Source organism: Littorina saxatilis, linkage group LG13, assembly GCF_037325665.1.
Source record: "Littorina saxatilis isolate snail1 linkage group LG13, US_GU_Lsax_2.0, whole genome shotgun sequence".
Taxonomy (NCBI): Eukaryota; Metazoa; Mollusca; class Gastropoda; order Littorinimorpha; family Littorinidae; genus Littorina; species Littorina saxatilis.
The window spans coordinates 28,495,632-28,517,277 of NC_090257.1; the positions used below are offsets into that span (position 1 = coordinate 28,495,632).

The window sequence follows — 21,646 nt, forward strand, 5'->3', positions numbered from 1 at the left end:
TATATATAGATATATCAGTAACGGATGTTATTTGTGTTTGGACAATTACAAACATTCAATTCTTGTACACAGATTAAAGACAGTTTCCCTTCCAGGTCAAATGTCTTAATGATGCAAATACAAATAAAATACCCCCAAACTGTTCTGAAACGATCAATTTTCGTTTGAAATACTTCATTTCTTATGGAAGGAATACACACTGGCACACAGTCTTTTGTTGTCTTGGCTTGCGGCCTAAATCTGACACAACAAGGCTCGAAGAAGGGACATAATGCTTTATTTCATATATTAAGAAGAAATACATGTAGTGTCAACACTCAGTTGGCAGTAGGCCAATCAATCAATCAATCAATGAGGCTTATATCGCGCATATTCCGTGGGTACAGTTCTAGGCGCTCTGCAGTGATGCCGTGTGAGATGAAATTTTATACGGCCAGTAGATTGCAGCCATTTCGGCGCATATTTACCTTTCGCGGCCTATTATTCCAAGTCACACGGGTATAGGTAGACAATTATTAACTGTGCCTAAGCAATTTTGCCAGGAAAGACCCTTTTGTCAATCGTGGGATCTTTAACGTGCACACCCAATGTAGTGTACACGGGGGGAGGGTTCGGACACCGAAGAGAGTCTGCACACAAAGTTGACTCTGAAATAAATTTCCGCCGAACCTGGGATCGAACTCACGCTGACAGCGGCCAACTGAATACAAATCCAGCGCGCTACCAACTGAGCTATATCCCCGCCCAGGCCAGAGACATAGTAGGCAGTGGAAAGTTACTAAAAAGTGACCTAAGTTGAAAAGATGTGTATTTCTACTCCAGACATTATGGAGGCTCTGGTGTCACTAATATCAATGTGCTATCTTTGCTTTGTTTAGCGACCAGCATCAAAGAGGCGCATAGAGGACTGCCTGGGAGAAGAGGACCACCAGGACAAAGAATGAAATCGATTGAATATGCTGTGCTGTTGCCCTGCAAAGCTGCGTGCATTTTTAGTTTCTCCGCAACATTATATGCATGTTTTTGTTATGAAATAAAATTGTTGATCGTATCTTGAGTTTATGGTGTTACATGTAATAGTCCTTATGATCTGTGACTGAGTGTGAAAGTTGGTGTGTGTGCGTGTATACATTTACCAAAACCTACATTCACTCTCAACGTTGCATTCACGTCGAAATCAAACCAAACCACAACCATAACCAAAAATTCACGTTGTGTCGACGTGTAATTCACGTCAATTTTATCAGGAAAAATGCACCAAAACACAACTTTTACGTTGTGTCAACGTAGAATTCACGTAATTTTTGATCTAAATTTTGACCTAAAATTTACGTTCCATTCACGTGGACATTACGTAAAAATGCAACGCAATTTCAACCAAACCACAACCACAACCAAAAATTCACGTTGTGACAACGTAAAATTCACGTAATGTTTTTACGAACAATCCACCTCCACCAATAATTCACGTTGCATTCACGTTGGTGTCACGTAAAATGCAACGTTGTTTTCCAACGTTATTCCCACGTGATTTCGTCCATACAAATCTACGTAAAAAAACGTTGAAACGCAACGTAAACCCAACGTGAATATAACGTGAATACAACGTAAAATTGTTTGCTGGGTATGGTAGTAAAACAAACCCAAAACTACCCAACGACATCTGTGAAGCTCGACAGTTTCTTGTTCACGCGAGTGCATAAATTAACCTAGTTATTACGTGGTGTTTGGTCGGAGTTCGATTCAACTGAGTGATTCCGGCTTCCATTTTGTTTTACACAAACTCATGATGATGTCTGACATAGTTTGCTAGTGACTGTCTTTTTGTGCATGATGTGGTGATGTACCTGATCTAAATTTAGATCCAAAAATAGGTCAAGACCAGCCGGGTCCGAGTACGAAATTAATTCGTAATAAAATCGCAGTTCTTGACTCTTTGGGTGCAAGTCAATGAACCTTGGTAGTTCTTCTAACGGATAGCTGCCTGAGGTATGACTAAAAGCCCCAGGGGCTCCGTGCACCTGGATTTGACAAGTTCAGTACCTTTAATAATAGTTTTTCTTTCGATTTCACCTCATTACATTTAGTCAAGTTTTGACTAAATGTTTTAACATAGAGGGGGAATCGAAACGAGGGTCGTGGTGTATGTGTGTGTGTGTGTCTGTCTGTCTGTGCGTGTGTGTGTGTGTGTGTGTGTAGAGCGATTCAGACTAAACTACTAGACCGATCTTTATGAAATTTGACATGAGAGTTCCTGGGTATGATATCCCCGGACGTTTTTTTTTTTCTTTTTTTCGACAAATACTTTTGATGACGTCATATCCGGCTTTTTGTAAAAGTTGAGGCGGCACTGTCACACCCTCATTTTTCAATCAAATTGATTTTGAAATTTTTGTAAAGTAATCTTCGACGAAGGCCAGACTTTGGTATTACATTTCAGCTTGGTGGCTTAAAAATTAATTAATGACTTTGGCCATTAAAAATCTGAAAATTGTAATACAAAACGATCCAAATTTACGTTTATCTTATTCTACATCATTTCCTGATTCTAAAAACATAAATATGTTATATTTGGATTAAAAACAAGCTCTGAAAATTTAAAATATAAAAATTATGATCAAAATTAAATTTCCGAAATCGATTTAAAGGAACGGTAAGTGTCAATGTTTTCTTTAATTGTAAAAGTTTTATGTTCAATGGAATGGTAAGTCTGAACAAAATAATTCCTTTATTTTGTTTTTAGCCAGTGAATGTGGATGCATCAAAATCTTGATAGACATTAAACAAATTCATGTTAGTGAAACTAGTACACATATTGCATCAATCTTTGGTTGAAATCGCAGGTACTTGCATGTTTCAGGTGCAAGAGATTCGACCTGATGAACTGGTGGTAAAGTTCCTTCGAAGGAAACCGGAGGGGAACTACTATTGCTTTCCAGGGATCGATGATATTTCCTTAGTCCCTACATCTGATGCAACCATGATTCGTGACCCCACCTTCAATGCCAGGGGGCATTATTTCTTTTGAAATAAATTAATTAACTGCAAGTGGCAACTGTTCTATATGTAACCAATGCCTTTGGTTTATTGTCTTAACAATTGAATGAACCACTTTTGAACATTTTCATTCTTCATGTCAAACCTCATAATATGTCTGGTGGTTCGTTTCCGAGTTACGTCGGTGATGAACTTTTCATTAATTTTTCTCTTTTTTGGGGCAAAGTTTGCTTGATTTTGTCCAGCTTTTTTTCTTTCTGTTCCTGATTTAGTGTCTGGCATTTTACCTAAGAAGAATCTGGTTGCAAAATCAGCTTCATTTAGTAAAGTTTGTGGGAAAAAGCATAACCGTTTCTTTGTTACAAAAGTGATGTTTCCATGTTACATCGGTGACCATTTTGCATTCTTTTGGGATAACTTTCTAACATTTTGTCTTAGAGCAACAAATCTTTGAAAAAATGCTATTGTGAAGGTTAAATGTCAATAAGACTGAATGAATGCCATGTATCAACATGTTCTGATCAGGATATCATTAATTAATTTTCATTTTTATATTGAAATTTTGACGAATGCATGGAACTTTGAAAAAAATCATTATTTTGTTGTTTGCATGTAGTCATTTCATATTGAACTCTATAATGGCTTGTGATTCAACAATAATAACTGAATAAAAGTCGTTTTCAGCCTTATAAATGCAGTTTTTTTTGTGTCTTTTATTGTTTCCATGTTACACGGGTGATTTTGCACACATGGTCCAAATAATGCTCAATATATGGCAAACTAAAGGCAATGTTATATTTTTTCTTGTTTAAACTGAAAAGGTACACCCTGAGAAGTGTGTAAATAGTATTATCAAAGTTTTCTGGGAAGATTTTACTTTTGGTGATAATGTCACACACAGAGGACGAGATTCTGAGACCCACCCATGTATGTCTGTGGTAGAAACTTTAACATTTGACTGAACACCGAAATACTAATTTTACCTGGTTATTATTCAAGCAACAGCTTCAAAGTATTGAAGCAATGATCAACATTTCGTCGGCACGTATGTAGTTAAAGTGTGTATCCAAAGAAAACGGGTGGTGGGGGGTTTTGGGGGGGGTAAAAACAGCTGACTGGTTTGTGTCGTGTGTGGTATGTAGACCAGGTCAGGGGTCAAGGTTAGGTCAGATCGCGTGAAGGATTGTGGTATAGATACAGTTATCACCGAGCTGCAGTTCGCCGATTCGGAGAAGACGACTCATGATTTCACATTGTTCGGTTTCGTAGCTCAAGAAAAATAGATAAAGAAGATACCAAAGGAGATTTCCTACAGGTTAATCTGCACATCGTGTTTCCAGTGTCTGCGCGAGGAAGCGCTGTCGAAAGCGCAGTGTCGATCTGGCCATCTGGCAGTCGTGTCCCCGTCAGTAAGTAGGCTACAGACAGACAGATCTAGATCTAGTGTCTCGCACTTTTGCACCGTGTCACCTATGCTTACTGTGTGTGTGTATGTGTGACGGAGTGATTGAGTTTGTGTTACTGTTTGTCGATTTCTTACGTGAGCCTTGAAGGCTTCGCCTCTTGTTTCTGTAGTCTCGACACATGCATTGCTCTAAAGTATCAATGATATCTTAGGGATAGATAGTCCGAGCTAAGCTTTTATCCCGGGTTAAGATAGACCTCGACACATTCATTCCGGCCCTGGACCCCAGTCTATTTCAAAGGTTGTTTTCGAGACAGTAGATCCTCAGCCTGGACTTGGGAGATAAATCATAAAGACCATAGTTGACCCCCTTGACTAAATGCGGATGAGACATAGTGTCACAAAGATGTGAGTAGCATATTTGTGAGGTGAAACCACGTCGTGTTTTTAACCTCCCTAAATGTTGTACATGCGAGGCGTAGAGACTGGAGAGCGTTATTCTCGTGTTTTGTGTGTTCCACGCAAAACTGGCTTTAGCTTGAGATGAGCTGTGTTTGAGACATGTAGCTGGTCTGGGGTAAATAACGACACAGCGTTTGAGATTTTCAACCGGGAAGGTTGTCGGCGCGTGTCAGACTTGTTCTGGGAACAAGTACTCTTTCAAGAGACGGGTCTCTTTAGGTAAATGATTTACTATGTTGTATATTATTGACGTTGGAATACATAGCTGGAGTGTAAAGGTTAGTGTATACATACAAAGTGCACCAAATCTTAGTGTGAAGCTTTGAGAGAATTCTTGATGTAATTGTATCACGGTTTTTCATGGGGAATTTCTTGAACATAATTGCTACGCATTTATGTTATGTTTCAGACGGTCATGCTTTGTATGGCAGTGTTATTCATAGATTAAGTATTAGTTTGGATATTGAATGTGGACGGAATGTGAACGTAGAATGAACGAGAATGTATGAGTTGGTACATGAACGTTTGGAAGAAGAGATGGTTTTAGAGAATGTTGTATTAAGACTTGGTTAAATTCTTTAGGAGTTTCCATGAGGGATTTCCATGGCGTGTACTAGGGAGGGTCCTTACACGGTAGAAGCGCGGGACGATGGTGGCGAGCAAGGGACCACATCGGCGCGGATGACTAGACGAGGGGAGTCTTCATCAATACCGGTCGTAGCTGACGACGGTTGTTTCCGCTAAGGGCGGAAGGGTTTCTCGGGGAGAAACATGAAAGGTGTGTGTTGGCATCTTCAGTGAAAGGTGTGTGTTGGCATCTGTGTGTGTTGATTCAGCGAGACAAGGAAGTGAACTGGCGACATGCAGTGAGCCGTGATTCGAACTCGTGAGTGTCTGTCGGTACCTTCTTGTGTGCGTTAATCTATATTTGAGAAAGTATCGTTATAATATGTATTTACATGCATTGAGTGAAAGCTGAAAGATTGTGCGAACTGTGTGTCGAAAAGTTGTTTCGTATTGATGTATTTGAAGTGAAGAAGTATGTTGTTTTTTTGGTTGAGGAAATAATGAGCCTGCATCCTCCCAAATTCTGTTTTTGAAGTGTTTGGTGTGAAAAGGGTAGAGACAGTGCAATAGGGCAGAACACGTACATGTATTTCACATGCAAACCACTTCGTGACACATAGTCATAGGTGCGTTGGGGGTAATTCTGCTAATTCTTCCAAGAGCATGCCCCCTCTCTGATCCCATTCACACCCCCTCCCCCACCAAACCCCACCTTCTGCGGCTTGAAATTATTTTGTCCAAATAAAGCTAAACAGTGCGATCTGGTACTACTTGAGCTAAGGTATTTGCCACTATAATTATCATGTTACCAGTTTGTGTGTGTGTAAGTGTGCCAGGGTGGGAACTTTTGCTTTTCTCAGTCCAATTCTAAATACTTTTAACTGTGCAGAGGGTGGAGCACCTTTTAACTTGTGGAATGCAATTCTTATGGGTCATTTTGAGATTGATGCGCCAACGGCACATGGTGCGTTAGTAAAGTGAACCCTAAACATTGACCATTCATTTGTAGATAATTTATGAAGAGTGTGAGCTTTGGATACTTTTGTTCCAAGCGGTTGCCTTGTGAAGACATGTACTAACAAGTCGCGTAAGGCGAAAATACAACATTTAGTCAAGTAGCTGTCGAACTCACAGAATGAAACTGAACACAATGCCATTTTTCAGCAAGACCGTATACTCGTAGCATCGTCAGTCCACCGCTCATGGCAAAGGCAGTGAAATTGACAAGAAGAGCGGGGTAGTAGTTGCGCTAAGAAGGATAGCACGCTTTTCTGTACCTCTCTTTGTTTTAACTTTCTGAGCGTGTTTTTAATCCAAACATATCATATCTATATGTTTTTGGAATCAGGAACCGACACGAAATAAGATGAAAGTGTTTTTAAATTGATTTCGAAAATTTAATTTTGATCATAATTTTTATATATTTAATTTTCAGAGCTTGTTTTTAATCCAAATATAACATATTTATATGTTTTTGGAATCAGAAAATGATGGAAAATAGGATGAACGTAAGTTTGGATCGTTTTATAAATTTTTATTTTTTTTTACAATTTTCAGATTTTTAATGACCAAAGTCATTAATTAATTTGTAAGCCACCAAGCTGAAATGCAATACCGAAGTCCGGGCTTCGTCGAAGATTACTTGACCAAAATTTCAACCAATTTGGTTGAAAAATGAAGGCGTGACAATGCCGCCTCAACTTTCACGAAAAGCCGGATATAACGACATCAAAGACATTTATCAAAACAATGAAAAAAACGTATGGGGATTTCATACCCAGGAACTCTCATGTCAAATTTCATAAAGATCGGTCCAGTAGTTTAGTCTGAATTGCTCTACACACACACACAGACAGACAGACACACACACACACACACACATACACCACGACCCTCGTCTCGATTCCCCCCTCTACGTTAAAACATTTAGTCAAAACTTGACTAAATGTAAAAATGATGTAATGGGTCACATACATTTGTTTTCATAAATTTCGTTGATTTTATATTTTTATGTGTTCATACTTCTGTTGAGCTGTTTGTCTCGTTGACCCACACCCTTCCACCTGGCAGTGAATTATTTAATCTTACTTCCATGGAGCATGCGTGTATAAATACTGAAGTTTGTGGTTTTGCTGAATGACTTTGAAGAGAGATGGTTCATATAATGCCTGCCTTTGTTTGCCCGGTATTGTCTGTGACAAATAAGGCCTGTCTTTGGTACATTTACCTACATGTATTACATTCTTGATAGATTATTTTTTTTAATTCGTGAACAAAAAAGGATTTTCTGAGGAATGTTTACGTTTTCATTATAATGGTTGGCAATAGCTTGCAGTCTTGCTGCTTGTGACTTTTTATTCACCAGTAATTCTTTTTAGTCTTGCCCTTATATAATCATTGAGGGCATTTACAAAAAATTAAATAGGGCTGTTATCCCAGCGAAACTGGAGGTATTAGTCACCTGGCTGGCTATAGTGGGAGGGTTACTTTTGGTGGTCACATTAGATATTATGTTTTTGGGAAAGTTCGTTTTATTTGTAGCCACAGTTCGGTAAACGACAAATGGCTAAACCCAACCACCTAAGAATGAGAAGCGTTTTTGTAACATGACCCATATTCTGCAAAAATGCAGCCATGACGCAGGGGGTAGGTTACAAAAAAACGTCATGTACCGCTTGACTGCATACGGATATAAGCAAATTATACCTTAAACGAAAGCTAAAGATTGTTGCCATCAGACAGCAAGTAAAATGCCTAATTCGTATACACAGTTTTATTTTTAACAACATCTGTATAACATGCGGACGACAAAACAGGAAATGCCATTTTCTCAATCGATATGTATAGCTAACTGAACGCCTGGTTGAAACCGCAATCAAAAACATCTTGAAAATTGTTTATTCTCACAGCTAGAATTATTTTACATCAACAGTTGTTAATTTACCGAGGAAAACAACAGTCATATAAGATAAATAATGGATGATTCTGAATCAACTCCGAAAACCGAACCGGGTCGAAGCAAAAAAGAGTTTACACATACACAGGCTTGAAAAAGGATAATTTGGTTCAATATGTTAGATTTTTACCCATAACGTTAAAGATCAGCTCAATATAAAAGGAAAGTGATCATTGTAAAAGGATTTTGCTATCGCAAAATAATTCAACTTCCGGTTTTACCACATGGCGTCCATAATATTATCACTTTATTACATAGCGTGCATTTGTCAGAAATTATACTAAATGTTAGAAGCGATCTTAAAGTGAAAGTAACGTTTAATAAAAGTATGCGCATTTACTTATTGATTGATATATGACTAAAATAATGGACATGTAATTTAAACGTACAATACGACACTTTGTACACCACCTCTCTAAAAAAAACGCGACTATGACCGACCGATATGTATGTGTAAATTAGGTCAATGTTAGTGATGAAAACGGGTTTTCTTTAAAAGATAACACGCAAACTGTGAAGTTCAAGGCCATAAATGATTTTAGTACGACTTCTTCAAAACAGGTCTGTTTTTCACTCCACCAGTTTCAGTTTTAATAAAATATATGTATAGCTGTCATTTTCAAAAAACCTTATCTGCAATTCACTTAACCAAATACACCATGAACCCAGAAGATATTAGAGTGAGACACTTTACAGTGAAATATGTTATGATTCCCCTTATTTCGAAATATATGCATTTTAATTGGCAGACACGATTCACGTCGTAGGTACGTGTCGTCTGGTGAGGCAACTGTTAGCATTTTTTGTCGTAAGAATTGACATTTTTAAACATAAATCATGGACAAAAAACTAATTCTACAAAAAGTGCAGGTTTTCTTGGTATAGTCAGTTAAAGCATCTTAAAATTCAAGAAATTGTGCAATTACGTGTATGTATTTGAAATGGCAGACAATATTGAATGAAAGTGATTTTTGACTGATTGAAACCCTACCCCCACTAACAAAATGGGCCCTGAGATTGGGGGTGTTAGTTAAAGATGACTGAATAATGGCTATGCTTTTCCCCTAAAGTATTCAAAACCTAAACATATCCATAGGCAAGATGTTCTACATTAACACAATTAACTTTTTAAACATATACATATGCTTAGTACACGATACTTCCGGTTTTTCTACCGGATGACTCATACATTTAGGGGGTAAACACCTTATCGTAGAAAAAGCTTTATTTTCAAAAAGTGCAAGTAATTATTAAAAATCATACATAATATTTATATATAGGAGTTAATTTTCCTTCGAAAGTCATTTGTTTCAAGTGGCAGACAATGTCAGTTGGAGAGTTACATGTACGTAAAGCGTATAACTGTTGTCTGTGATTAGTGCATTGTGGACACATTGGCACCATTTGATCCTAAATGCTAAACGATGTCGTGATCATACCACAGTTATAGGATAATTTTACATCGCATCGATTACTAAATTGATATTAGAATTTCACTGATAAATTCTATTTCCGGTAGCGTCAGTGCCGTTATCTTTTTCTTTTTGTAATAAGGTAATAACGAATGAACCACGTGTCACACTCTTATGCTAGTCTTTAAATGACAATTCCAATTCTAGTAAGTTAAAAGGCATGTATTGCGCGTTACATACATTTATACCCCCCCCCCCCCCCCCAGGATTACAATGCAAGTAAACACATATAAAGAGATAGTAACGTTTTACATGGTTACACGTTCAGTAGTGAACGTAACGTGTGGTTTAACAAAATTACTTGCACATACAATAGTGAAGTCTGTCTGTGTGTCTTTGTTTGTGTGTTTGTCTATGTCTGTCTGTGTGTTCGTATGTTTGTCTCTCCCTCTGTCTGTCTATCAGTCTGTCTATCTCTCTCTTTCTCTCTGTGTCTCTGTCTGTCTGTCTGTCTGTCTGTCTGTCTGTCTGTCTGTCTGTCTCTCTCTCTCTCTCTCTCTCTCTCTCTCTCTCTCTCTCTCTCTCTCTCTCTCTCTCTCTCTCTCTCTCTCTCTCTCTCTCTCTCTCTGCGAGGTAGGTGCACTTAAAGAGAAAGCAATACAGAAAGAAATGCATTTCTCTACCAAGAATGAAGTTTGTCTGTCTGTGTGTTTGTGTGCGTGTTTTTTTGGTTGCGTAAGTGTTTCTCTATAAGCATCTCTACGTCTTTGTTCGCGTACATAAGTGCGTGCGTGCATGTGTGGGTGTTTCTGTGTCGGTTTGTCTCACTGTGTGTATGTCTGTCATTTTGTCGGTATGTTTGTGTATGTGTCTTTGTGTGTGTGTGTGTGTGTGTGTGTGTGTGTGTGTGTGTGTGTGTGTGTGTGTGTGTGTGCGCGTGCGTGCGTGCGTGCGTGCGTGCGAGCGCGCGCGTGTGTGTGTGTGTGTGTATGCGTGCGTGCGTGTGTGTGTGCATGTGTGTGTGTGTGTAAGTGTGTGTGTGTGTGTGTGTGTGTGTGTGATTGCAATTATTCCTCCTTTTTACATTTAGTCAAGTTTTGACTAAATGTTTTAACGTAGAGGGGGGAATCGAGACGAGGGTCGTGGTGTATGTGCGTGTGTGTGTGTGTGTGTCTGTGTGTGCGTGTAGAGCGATTCAGACTAAACTACTGGACCGATCTTTATGAAATTTGACATGAGAGTTCCTGGAAATGATATCCCCAGACATATTTTTCATTTTTTTGATAAATGTATTTGATGACGTCATATCCGGCTTTTCGTGAAATTTGAGGCGGCACTGTTACGCTCTCATTTTTCAATTAAATTGGTTGAAATTTTGGTCAACTAATCTTCGACAAAGCCCAGACTTCGGTATTGCATTTCAGCTTGGTGGCTTAAAAATTAATCAATGACTTTGGTCATTAAAAATCTGAAAATTGTAAAAATATATTTTTTTTTATAAAACGATCCAAATTTACGTTCATCGTATTCTCCATCATTTTCTGATTCCAAAAACATATAAATATGTTATATTTGGATTAAAAACAAGCTTTAAAAATTAAAAATATAAAAATTATTATCAAAATTAAATTTTCGTAATCAATTTAAAAACACTTTCATCTTATTCCTTGTTGGTTCCTGATTCCAAAAACATATAGATATGATATGTTTGGATTAAAAACACGCTCAGAAAGTTAAAACGAAGAGAGGTACACAAAAGCGTGCTATCCTTCTCAGCGCAACTACTACCCCGCTCTTCTTGTCAATTTCACAAAAATAAACAGATAATGACGTCATTTTAAGTGGCACAAACGTGTACATGAATGCCTTCCCTTTCGAATGATTTACAGTTATAGAATTTCTGTCAAGCGGTTTAAGTTTTATGTCCGTTTTATGAACCCAACCCTCAAAACAAGAATAGTAACGCCAAAGAAGGAAAACATACACACAAACCAACGTTTTTCTCACCGGTGGTTTGGAATATTGCCCCAAAACTTTAGATTTAGTGTTGTGGTGTTAAAATCTATCAGAAAAATGTGTTTATCCTACATACGTGAGAGAGACACCCGTGAGATAATAATCGTTCAAATCACACGTGTGTATATCATGTAAATGAGGTCATGTTAAGCAAGTCTGGCAGGGACCTGCTTTTCCACTGCGTATGATGCCAAAGTCACCGAGACAAACGTCATTATAGAAACACAAATTGCGCTCGCTAATTACCCTCGATGAATCTTTAGAACTAACACGTCACGCCACACTTTCAGAGTGACGTACGTTTCTTTGCTTTGACGTAATAGATTGCACGAGGCTTTAGAAGAGATCGAGGTTCCAAAACAAGCGTCTTCAATTTAGCTGCCTCGAATGCAGGACATTTTCAGTAAAATACACGTAAGTACAGTATGTAGGATAAACAGAATACTACATGGCTTGCTGTGTCGTACCAGATTTACACTCGTTGCTTTTTCAAATAGTGAACAGCTCGCTTTCGCTCGCAGTTCAATATTTTAAAAAACAACTCGTGTAAATCTGGTACGACACAGCAAGCCATGTAGTATTCTCTATTTGCTAACGTGACGCCAAAAAGTAACCAAAACGGTCCTTAGCCGACTGACTATATCCCACGAATGCATTTTCATACCGATAATACATGATAAAGAAGGATTCTTTGTGCCCGGCTACGGGCTACAGTTGAAGATGGAAGTTCACCAAAAATTGGGACCATACTAACAAAAATACGGTGGGTGCAATAGGCGCCCCCATTTTTTTAGCAAACGCCACCCAAGGCAGCTTTGGACGGGTAGAAATTCTGTAGTTTCCAAGACTTGGTGTGTGTGGTTGTTGAAGACTATGGATAAAGCTCGCGTAAGAAGATTACGTCACGGTCAAAAGTCTTTGACGTCAATTAATGCATCATGACGTCATGCCTCCCTGTAGTCTTTTTCTCTCGCGCGGTGTGTGTGTGTGTGTTCATTTTGTGCACATGTGTTAGTGTGTGTGTGTGTGTGTATGTGTGTGTGTGTGTGTGTGTGTATGTGTGTGTGTGTGCGCGCGTGCATGAGTCTGTACTCGTGTGTGTGTGTGTGTGTGTGTGCGTGCATGGGTCTGTACTCGTGTGTGTGTGTGTGTAAGAAAGACTGAGAGAGAGGGAGAAAGAGTGTGTGTGAATGTGTGTGTGCTGAGTTTGTGTGTGTATGAGTGTGTATATGAGTTTGTTTGTAAAGGTGTGTGTGTCCGTCTGTCTATATGTGTCCGTCTGTCTATGTGCGTATTTGTTTGTTTGTTTGCTTAACGCCCAGCCGACCACGAAGGGCCATATCAGGGCGGTGCTGCTTTGAGATTTTACGTGCGCCACACACAAGGCAGAAGTCGCAGCACAGGCTTCATGTCTCACCCAGTCACATTATTCTGACACCGGACCAACCAGTCCTAGCATGCACTAACCCCATAATGCCAGACGCCAGGCGGAGCAGCCACTAGATTGCCAATTTTAAAGTCTTAGGTATGACCCGGCCTGGGTTCTAACCCACGACCTCCCGATCACGGGGCGGACGCCTTACCACTAGGCCAACCGTGTATGTGCGTATGAGTGTGTGTTTTGTGTGTATGAGATTTGTGTGAGGGTGTGGGTGTGTGCGTGCGTACATGCGTGCGTATGTACATGTGTGGGTGTGTGTCTGTTTGTATAAGAGAGAGAGAGAGAGTGGGTGGGTGGGTGAGTGTTTGTGCGTGTGCGTAAGTGTATGTGTGTTTGTTTGTAAAGGTGTGTATGTCCGTCTGTCTATATGTGCGTATGGGGGTGTGTTTTGTGTGTATGAAGTGTGTGTGAGAGAGTGTGTGAGTGAGTGTGTACGTGTGTAACTTGGGGTGTGTGTGTGTGTGTGTTTGAGAGAGAGAGAGAGAGGTTTGTCTTTCGCTGGGGTATGCAGTGCCTTGGCGTTGCACATCCACTTAATTCATATATATAGCTATTCTGATGAACAAGTGGGGGAATTCGGGGGCTGTGATTGGATGGTCTCTCCCGATCATCAAAGCATATTGCTGCCGAAGTCGGCCATTTTTCTCAATATCCAAAAGCATATTGAGAAAAATGGCCGACGCATGGTTCCGGTTTACACATCTGTACCACGCGGCGATGTTTCTATCGACAACAGCATACACTGACAACTTAAAAAGCTGTTTCAACAACTGTGTTGTGAAATCGAATGCACTTGGAGTCAGTTTTTCTTCCAAAGTCAGAAAGCGTGTAGCGGTGTGCATGTCTGCGCAAACATGATGCGCGTAAGAAGTTTGTCTGCTATCAAAACCTGAGATCAACGCATCGACGCAAAAACTGTCATTTTGTAAGTTTGGAACAACAAATCAAGGTCATAACAGCTATATAATCGCTATTATGTTTTCAGCGTAGCAATAGGGTCCGATATTTAGACTCGAACAAGTATACTTGTCTCGTCTAAATATCGGACCCTATTGCTACGCTGAAAACACAATAGCTGTTAATATTGTTATCGTTTGTGCTACTGAGAATTTTAAATGAAATGAGGCAGAGCGCTGTTTTAAGGTCTGAGAAACAAAGGGACATAAAAGTAAGCTAATCTTCAAGAGTAAGTGAGAATTATGGGGAACCAATCTCCTGGCACTTGAGAGAATAACAACGATTGACATGTCTATTCATGCTTGTTAGACATGTTGTATGCATTTAGAGCGCTTAAATTGCTTTGTTTCCTAAATAGTAAAATATGCTACTGACTTGTTGGTAGTGACTGTTGCCCGAGGAAGATTTTGTTTTCATTGTAAATGATATGATACATGCATTAATTTACATTCTTCTAATTCTATGTACCCTGATGTCTTGGTGGCGATATTTATATATTTTTTTCTCTATCTCTGATTTTGTCATAGACAGTAACCGCTGTCAGTATTGATTTTGCAAGCCTATCTGGTTTTATTTGGATGCACTCAACCATACCACCACTTTGTAACTGATGTAACTTGCTGCTCCTTTAAATTCAACGTACCATTGTTGGAGTGGGATTTAGCCTATACGTCATCTTTTCTACATAATGGATAATACTAAGCAAGCTTACCGAGACTAAATGAATATAACATATTTGAATATTCTTGCTATTCAGGTTTTAACAATTGCATACATGTATTCTGTATTAATTGTTCAACATTTTACGCATGCATGTGACCTATGTGCTTATCACATTCATTATCATAGGATATCTATGTCCCAATTTAGGCTTGTTTCAAAGCAGAACATGCGCTAGGCATTCACATGTTTTTATTCAAGGCGTGTTTCAACTGTGAATTTTTTTTCTTTTAAATATAATGTACATGCTGTTGATTATTTATGCCCTGCCAAAGAATAAAAAAAAATAAAAAAATTATTTTTGTCTGTTTTGTTAAATGTGAAAGACAGTGCCTGCAGTCATTGGCCAGATGCCATTTGAACATTCATGCACACATTCAAACAAATATTAAGCATGAATTAGGGCAATAATTACATCCACGTTACTTTTGTATGCTGTGGTACATTTACCATAAAGTACTACAGTATACTATAGTAAACTATAGTAAAAGTACTATAGTACAGAAAATATACCACGCTTTACCGCAGTATACTATAGTAAAAGTACCATAGTACAATGTACCGTAGTACCACAGTACTTTTTTTTCTAATGACCAAAATCCTATAGTACATTTACAAATGCTATAGTATACTATAGTACATTTACCACAATGTACTATAGTATACTATGGTACTTTACCAAAGTACTTTATTGTACTATAGTATACTATAGTACATTTACTATATTATACTGTGGTATAGTATAGCTATAGTAAACTGTGGTACTTTTTCGCCTGGGAATACATGATAAAGAAGGATTCGCTGTGCCCGATCAGGGGCTACAGTTGGAGATGGAAGTTCACCCCTAATTGGGAACATACTAACTAAAATACGGTGGGTGACATGGGCGCCCCCATTTTTTTAGCAAACGCCACCCAAGGCCGCTTTGGCCGGGTAGAAATTCCGTAGTTTTCAAGTCTATGGATAAAGATCGCGCAAGAAAATGACGTAGAAAGGCTTTGACGTCATTTAATGCATCATGACGTCATGCCTCCCTGCATTCTTTTTCTCTCGCGTGGTGTGTGTGTGTGTGCATTTGTGTGTGTGTGTGTGTCTGTTCTCGTGTGTGTCAGTGTGTGTCAGAGAGAGAGAGAGGGAGAGAGAGAGAGAGACACAGAGAGAGAAAGAGAAAGAGAGAGACAGAGAGAGAGAAAGAAAGTATGCAGTGCCTAGGCATTGCACTTCTACTTAATTTTACATTGGTCACGTGACCGCCGCCAAAAATAAGGGTACCCCCAGTAATTTCCTTTGTTGGATCAATAAAATGTTATGAGTTATGAGTTATGAATCGACCCGACTAAAACGTAAGATGCAAATTAAATATCGAGGAAAAATCAGAATGGGCATAACTTGGCAACCTTTACACACGAGGAGAAAGCCAAATCAGTTATCTTTGCAGGCAGGTTGTTCTGTTTTGTTATCTTGCGTATTTCATGCGTTCTGTCAATTCTACGGCTGCACGTGTCGATCGCACGAGAGTTCAAAGGGGAAAGGGGAAGTTTATACAGTAGTGGCAGGCTGGGAACTTTCTGTTTCTCCTAAACTACACACTAGTATATTCCGGGGTGTATAGTTTTCACTTTGTCTGTTTTGTGTGCATGTTTGTCTGTCTGTTTTTGCACTTATACTCACGTATATCTCTAGTGCGTCGATTCAGCTGTTCAAACTTGGTGAGTCGCCCGGAGGTCGGGTCCACGCGGTCGTCGGACACAATCAGGTTCCTCCCTGGATCCAAAGAGGAGACAAAGCCTTTCAGCTGTTTTCAAGACGTTTTAATGGAGTTTTAAGCATATGTCTTGGCTTTACAGTCTTACGTCACAGTTTGCGCGAGGTCAATGGGTCATCTTTCTCACTCACGCATGGCGGTAGCTTTATTGAAGACAGCTTTTCCCATCGGGATTAATTATGATCTTTGACGCGATGCCGCGCCAGTAGGGAGATTAACAACATAATACAGCGATTGATCCCGAAAATCGATTTCGCCAATATTTTGCTCATATTTTGACTGTGATAATTTCGGATTGTGTTTAAACAGGTGTAAAAATCTAAGAGAAATCAATCGTAAGAAATCGAGACGTTATGATACAGAATATTGAATATGATGACATACCAAGTTTTATATTGTTTTTAACGAGGGTTAGGTAGTCGAATGAGGTATCTGACCGGTCAATGACAATCACATGACGTATTTTGGTGATATTAATCCTGGTTTACGTTTGTTGTAAAGATGTCTCGCTATTTACATTATTGTTAGTTTTTTTCCGATGTGACTGAAAATAGCAAATTGACAGGAATTTTGTGTAGGCTAAAATTTATATCATTTTTTTTTATTCGCACCAACAAGCGATTTTATTCAAAAGTCAAATTACATGAAACGACATTTATACATTTAGTCAATCTTTTAAACTCATAGGCAGACAAACTTCCTCTCCCGCCCTCATTTACCCATTCAGTCTAGTATTAAATGAATGGAATAACTGGTACTCTGACAATAGATAAGATAAGTTATGACTATTTTAATGTCCATATTCATTGTACAAAAATAAGGAAATTTGTCTTTTGAAACCACATCGCATTACGCATAGCACAAAGACAACAATCAAAAGGAGTAATCGTATAATCACAAATGTCCCTGTTGCTATGGAAATGGCGAGACAGAAAGACAGAGCGAAGCAAGTATAGCTAATTTTCTTTACCTGCGATCAAAATCAGAAGAATGGGAAACAGACAGCGTGCATACATCATCCCACTTGAACGTTTTGTCTCGGGTTTAAACCTGCAGAACAATAGCAAAAGGAACTCACGTAAATCTATGTCAAAACACTTAGTTCAGGTGACAGTAACTATATGAACATTGTATGTTGTTTGAATGCATACATCATTCCACTTCAACTTAAGAGCTGGTAAACAATAAGGCCCGGCAAGGCAATGTTTACTTCAAAGAACCCCCAGGGTTACATGAATTTGATGACAAAACAAGTAAAATCAATCAAAAAAATATAATTTTTATAAAGAGATACAACACAAATGTGTTAACAGGACGTGTTTTTTTTTGCTTGATTTTTTTTTTATTGTGAAATCATATTTCTTTAATAAAATAACTTTTACAATACATCAAGTTCAACAACTTTCGCTTATTTTCTTAATTCAATTTTTTCTTTGAATTTTACTGCGTTTGAATTCCTAAAAAAATTCACTGGTAACAACATTTTCCTCAAATGTTCAAATATATGACAATGACATATATACAATGGAATTCATCCGCGAGTTCTTTTCTTTACTTTTCTTTATTTGGTGTTTCACGTCGTTTTCAACCATTCAAGGTTATATCGAGACGGAGGGAAGGGGGGAGATAACAATAATAACAATAACAGCACTTTATTGTCCATTAAAATATTACATAAAAATGGAAATTTTTCTTCGGCACACCCTTTCTGCCTGTAAACGATTATAACAACAATTTATAGGACGACACACATAAAACATAAAACATAAAAGGGATACAATCAAATATGATATTGCACTATGCAAATTTACCCTCTGGGATAGAGCCACTTGTCAATTGTTTCTTGTTCACAAAAGCACTAATCAAACATTTGCTCCAGGGGCTTGCAAAGTAGTACAATATATTACCTTACTGGGAGAATGCAAGTTTCCAGTACAAAGGACTTAACATTTCTTACATACTGCTTGACTAAAATCTTTACAAAAATTGACTATATTCTATACAAGAAACACTTAACAAGGGTAAAAGGAGAAACAGAATCCGTTAGTCGCCTCTTACGACATGCTGGGGAGCATCGGGTAAATTCTTCCCCCTAACCCGCGGGGGGTCCGCGAGTTCTCCTGACTGGCATTTAATGCATATTCTTAGGTTATGTGGTATATTTAATATTCTCTCTATTTGAAATGGCAATTCATGATTTAATGTTATCAAGCGAAACAAAGAAAGTGCTAGGTTATGGGGAATAATGTTCAAATGATGTTCAAATGTAAATGTTCCTTTAAACAATTCATATAATTCAAAAGGTTTCTTTTTACATTAATCCCGATATCCACGACTATATATATTAAATCTTTTTGGCAATTTAACGTTTTCAATTTAAACTGTTTTAAATTAAATTGGTCATGTTAAAAACAACAAAGACCAAGAGCATTACAGTTATTTTAACATGTTTTAAATAAGATTCTTGTTATGTGTTATTTGCATGATGGCAATACCAAAAAGGGTTAAAAAAAACATTTGCAAACTTATTACTATTTTAACAATCCACCAACTTGAAAAAAAAACTGACGATTAATCTTTAACTTGGATATTTAATGGAAATATGCCTAATTCGCCCAATTTTCTCAATTTCAAAATAATCTAATAAAAACCAAGGTGCAGTTTTGCTGCTAAATTAACCAAATGTGGGCCTCTATATAATTCTCAACCATATAACAAATTTGGTGCAACAATTCTATCAAACATTCAACTTGAATATCTATGGACAGCGACAATTTTATACAGATCTTGAACAGACTAAACATTGCTCTAGAGGTCGTATCATATAACAACTTATGTGCGTTAATAAACTTATCATTATCATTAAATAATAAACCTCAATATTCAAAACCAAACACGATCCCAATGGTTTTATCTATGTGTTTGGATAATGACAATTTCCGTATCTTACCTATTGAAAAAAACAACCATTTTGGTGGGGTTTTTTCGGCGTTTACAGTTATCACATTAATTGGACAACACATTAAGCGAGTGTTGTAGTTCTTTGGGGGATTCTGCTAAAATGTTTGTATTATCTGCATATAACAAAATCAACATGTTAAACATCAGCTCCGTATCATATGGTTGTAAATCCAACATAACTTCTAGCTCAATAGTAGATAGGTGTTCAGTTTTATCCAACAAATAAAACAAAGAACAATAACAATCTATGTAATACCATCAAACTCATGTGACAGTAAATATATTGAAATTGCATTTTGTTTCAATGCATACATCATCCCACTTCAACTTTTTGTCTCAAATTAAAAACTGAAAACCAATAGACAAGTCGCGTAAGGCGAAAATACAATATTTAGTCAAGTAGCTGTCGAACTCACAGAATGAAACTGAACGCAATGCCATTTTTCAGCAAGACCGTATACTCGTAGCATCGTCAGTCCACCGCTCATGGCAAAGGCAGTGAAATTGACAAGAAGAGCGGGGTAGTAGTTGCGCTAAGAAGGATAGCACGCTTTTCTGTACCTCTCTTTGTTTTAACTTTCTGAGCGTGTTTTTAATCCAAACATATCATATCTATATGTTTTTGGAATCAGGAACCGACAAGGAATAAGATGAAAGTGTTTTTAAATTGATTTGGACAATTTAATTTTGATAATAATTTTTATATATTTAATTTTCAGAGGTTGTTTTTAATCCAAATATAACATATTGATATGTTTTTGGATTCAGCAAATGATGGAGAATAAGATAAACGTAAATTTGGATCGTTTTATAAATTTTTATTTTTTTTTACAATTTTCAGATTTTTAATGACCAAAGTCATTAATTAATTTTTAAGCCACCAAGCTGAAATGCAATACCGAAGTCCGGGCTTCGTCGAAGATTACTTGACCAAAATTTCAACCAATTTGGTTGAAAAATGAGGGCGTGACAGTGCCGCCTCAACTTTCACGAAAAGCCGGATATGACGTCATCAAAGACATTTATCAAAAAAATGAAAAAAACGTTCGGGGATTTCATACCCAGGAACTCTCATGTCAAATTTCATAAAGATCGGTCCAGTAGTTTAGTCTGAATCGCTCTACACACACACACACACACACACACAGACACACAGACACACAGACACACACACGCACATACACCACGACCCTCGTTTCGATTCCCCCTCGATGTTAAAATATTTAGTCAAAACTTGACTAAATATAAAAAAAGAACTCACGTTAATCTATGTAAAAACATTTCGTTCATGTGATTTAGATCACGAGAAAATGACAAGTCCTACAATTGTAATACCTACCAAACAGTAAGAAAACCTTTTTCGTGGGCTGCAGCGGTTAACTTCTGCTTGGCTGTAGTGGTTGACTTCTGGTTGGCGGTAGCGGTTGACTTCTGGTTGGGGGTGGCGGTTGACTTCTCGTTGGTGGTAGCGGTTGACTTCTGGCTGGCTGTAGTGTTTGACTTCTCGTTGGCTGTAGCGGTTGACTTCTGTTCTGAAGATGTGACTGGGGGAGCTTTCTCTTATATGTCTGCCACAAAGGCTCATGACTTCTGCCGTGATCCAAGTGGGAGGATTTTATTTTAATCCTGATGACTGGTGCATGTGTGGTTGTTCACATGCTTCCAATAGGGAGACGTTCATATTTAACGACGATTTTACTAATGGGATTACCGCACCTTCATATATGACATTATTAAAGGTATTACCTCGCTCTCATTAAAAAGTGCATGCCCTCCGCCACATGAGGTCGGTTTAGCATTTAGATCAGTAATTGCACGACGTAGATTAATTTGTGCTTTCTTTAATACTTTTGACTGTATGGCGAACTATGCTTATATTAAGTGCATGTGATTATGCATTTACATTTACACAAAAAAGCGTCTTATGTAGGTGGTCTCAATGTCAAAATAAAGCCAACACCCTCACAAAAGTCAGATACAAATAAAT

At 38.1% G+C, this 21,646-nt stretch overlaps 1 protein-coding gene across 1 annotated transcript in view; it reads right to left on the bottom strand.

Annotated features, from left to right (window-relative positions):
- The window catches only part of LOC138945442 (uncharacterized), a 387,771-nt gene extending 366,554 nt beyond the window's left edge, over positions 1–21,217 (bottom strand). Inside the window, exons 1-2 of the mRNA XM_070316870.1 lie at positions 20,999–21,217; positions 17,669–17,748 (exon numbers count right to left, since the gene is read on the bottom strand). Coding sequence (XP_070172971.1) covers positions 17,669–17,717 — 49 coding nt within the window. The 5' untranslated portion in view covers positions 17,718–17,748; positions 20,999–21,217. The remainder of the gene's footprint in view (positions 1–17,668; positions 17,749–20,998) is intronic.
- Positions 21,218–21,646: the final 429 nt, after the last annotated feature.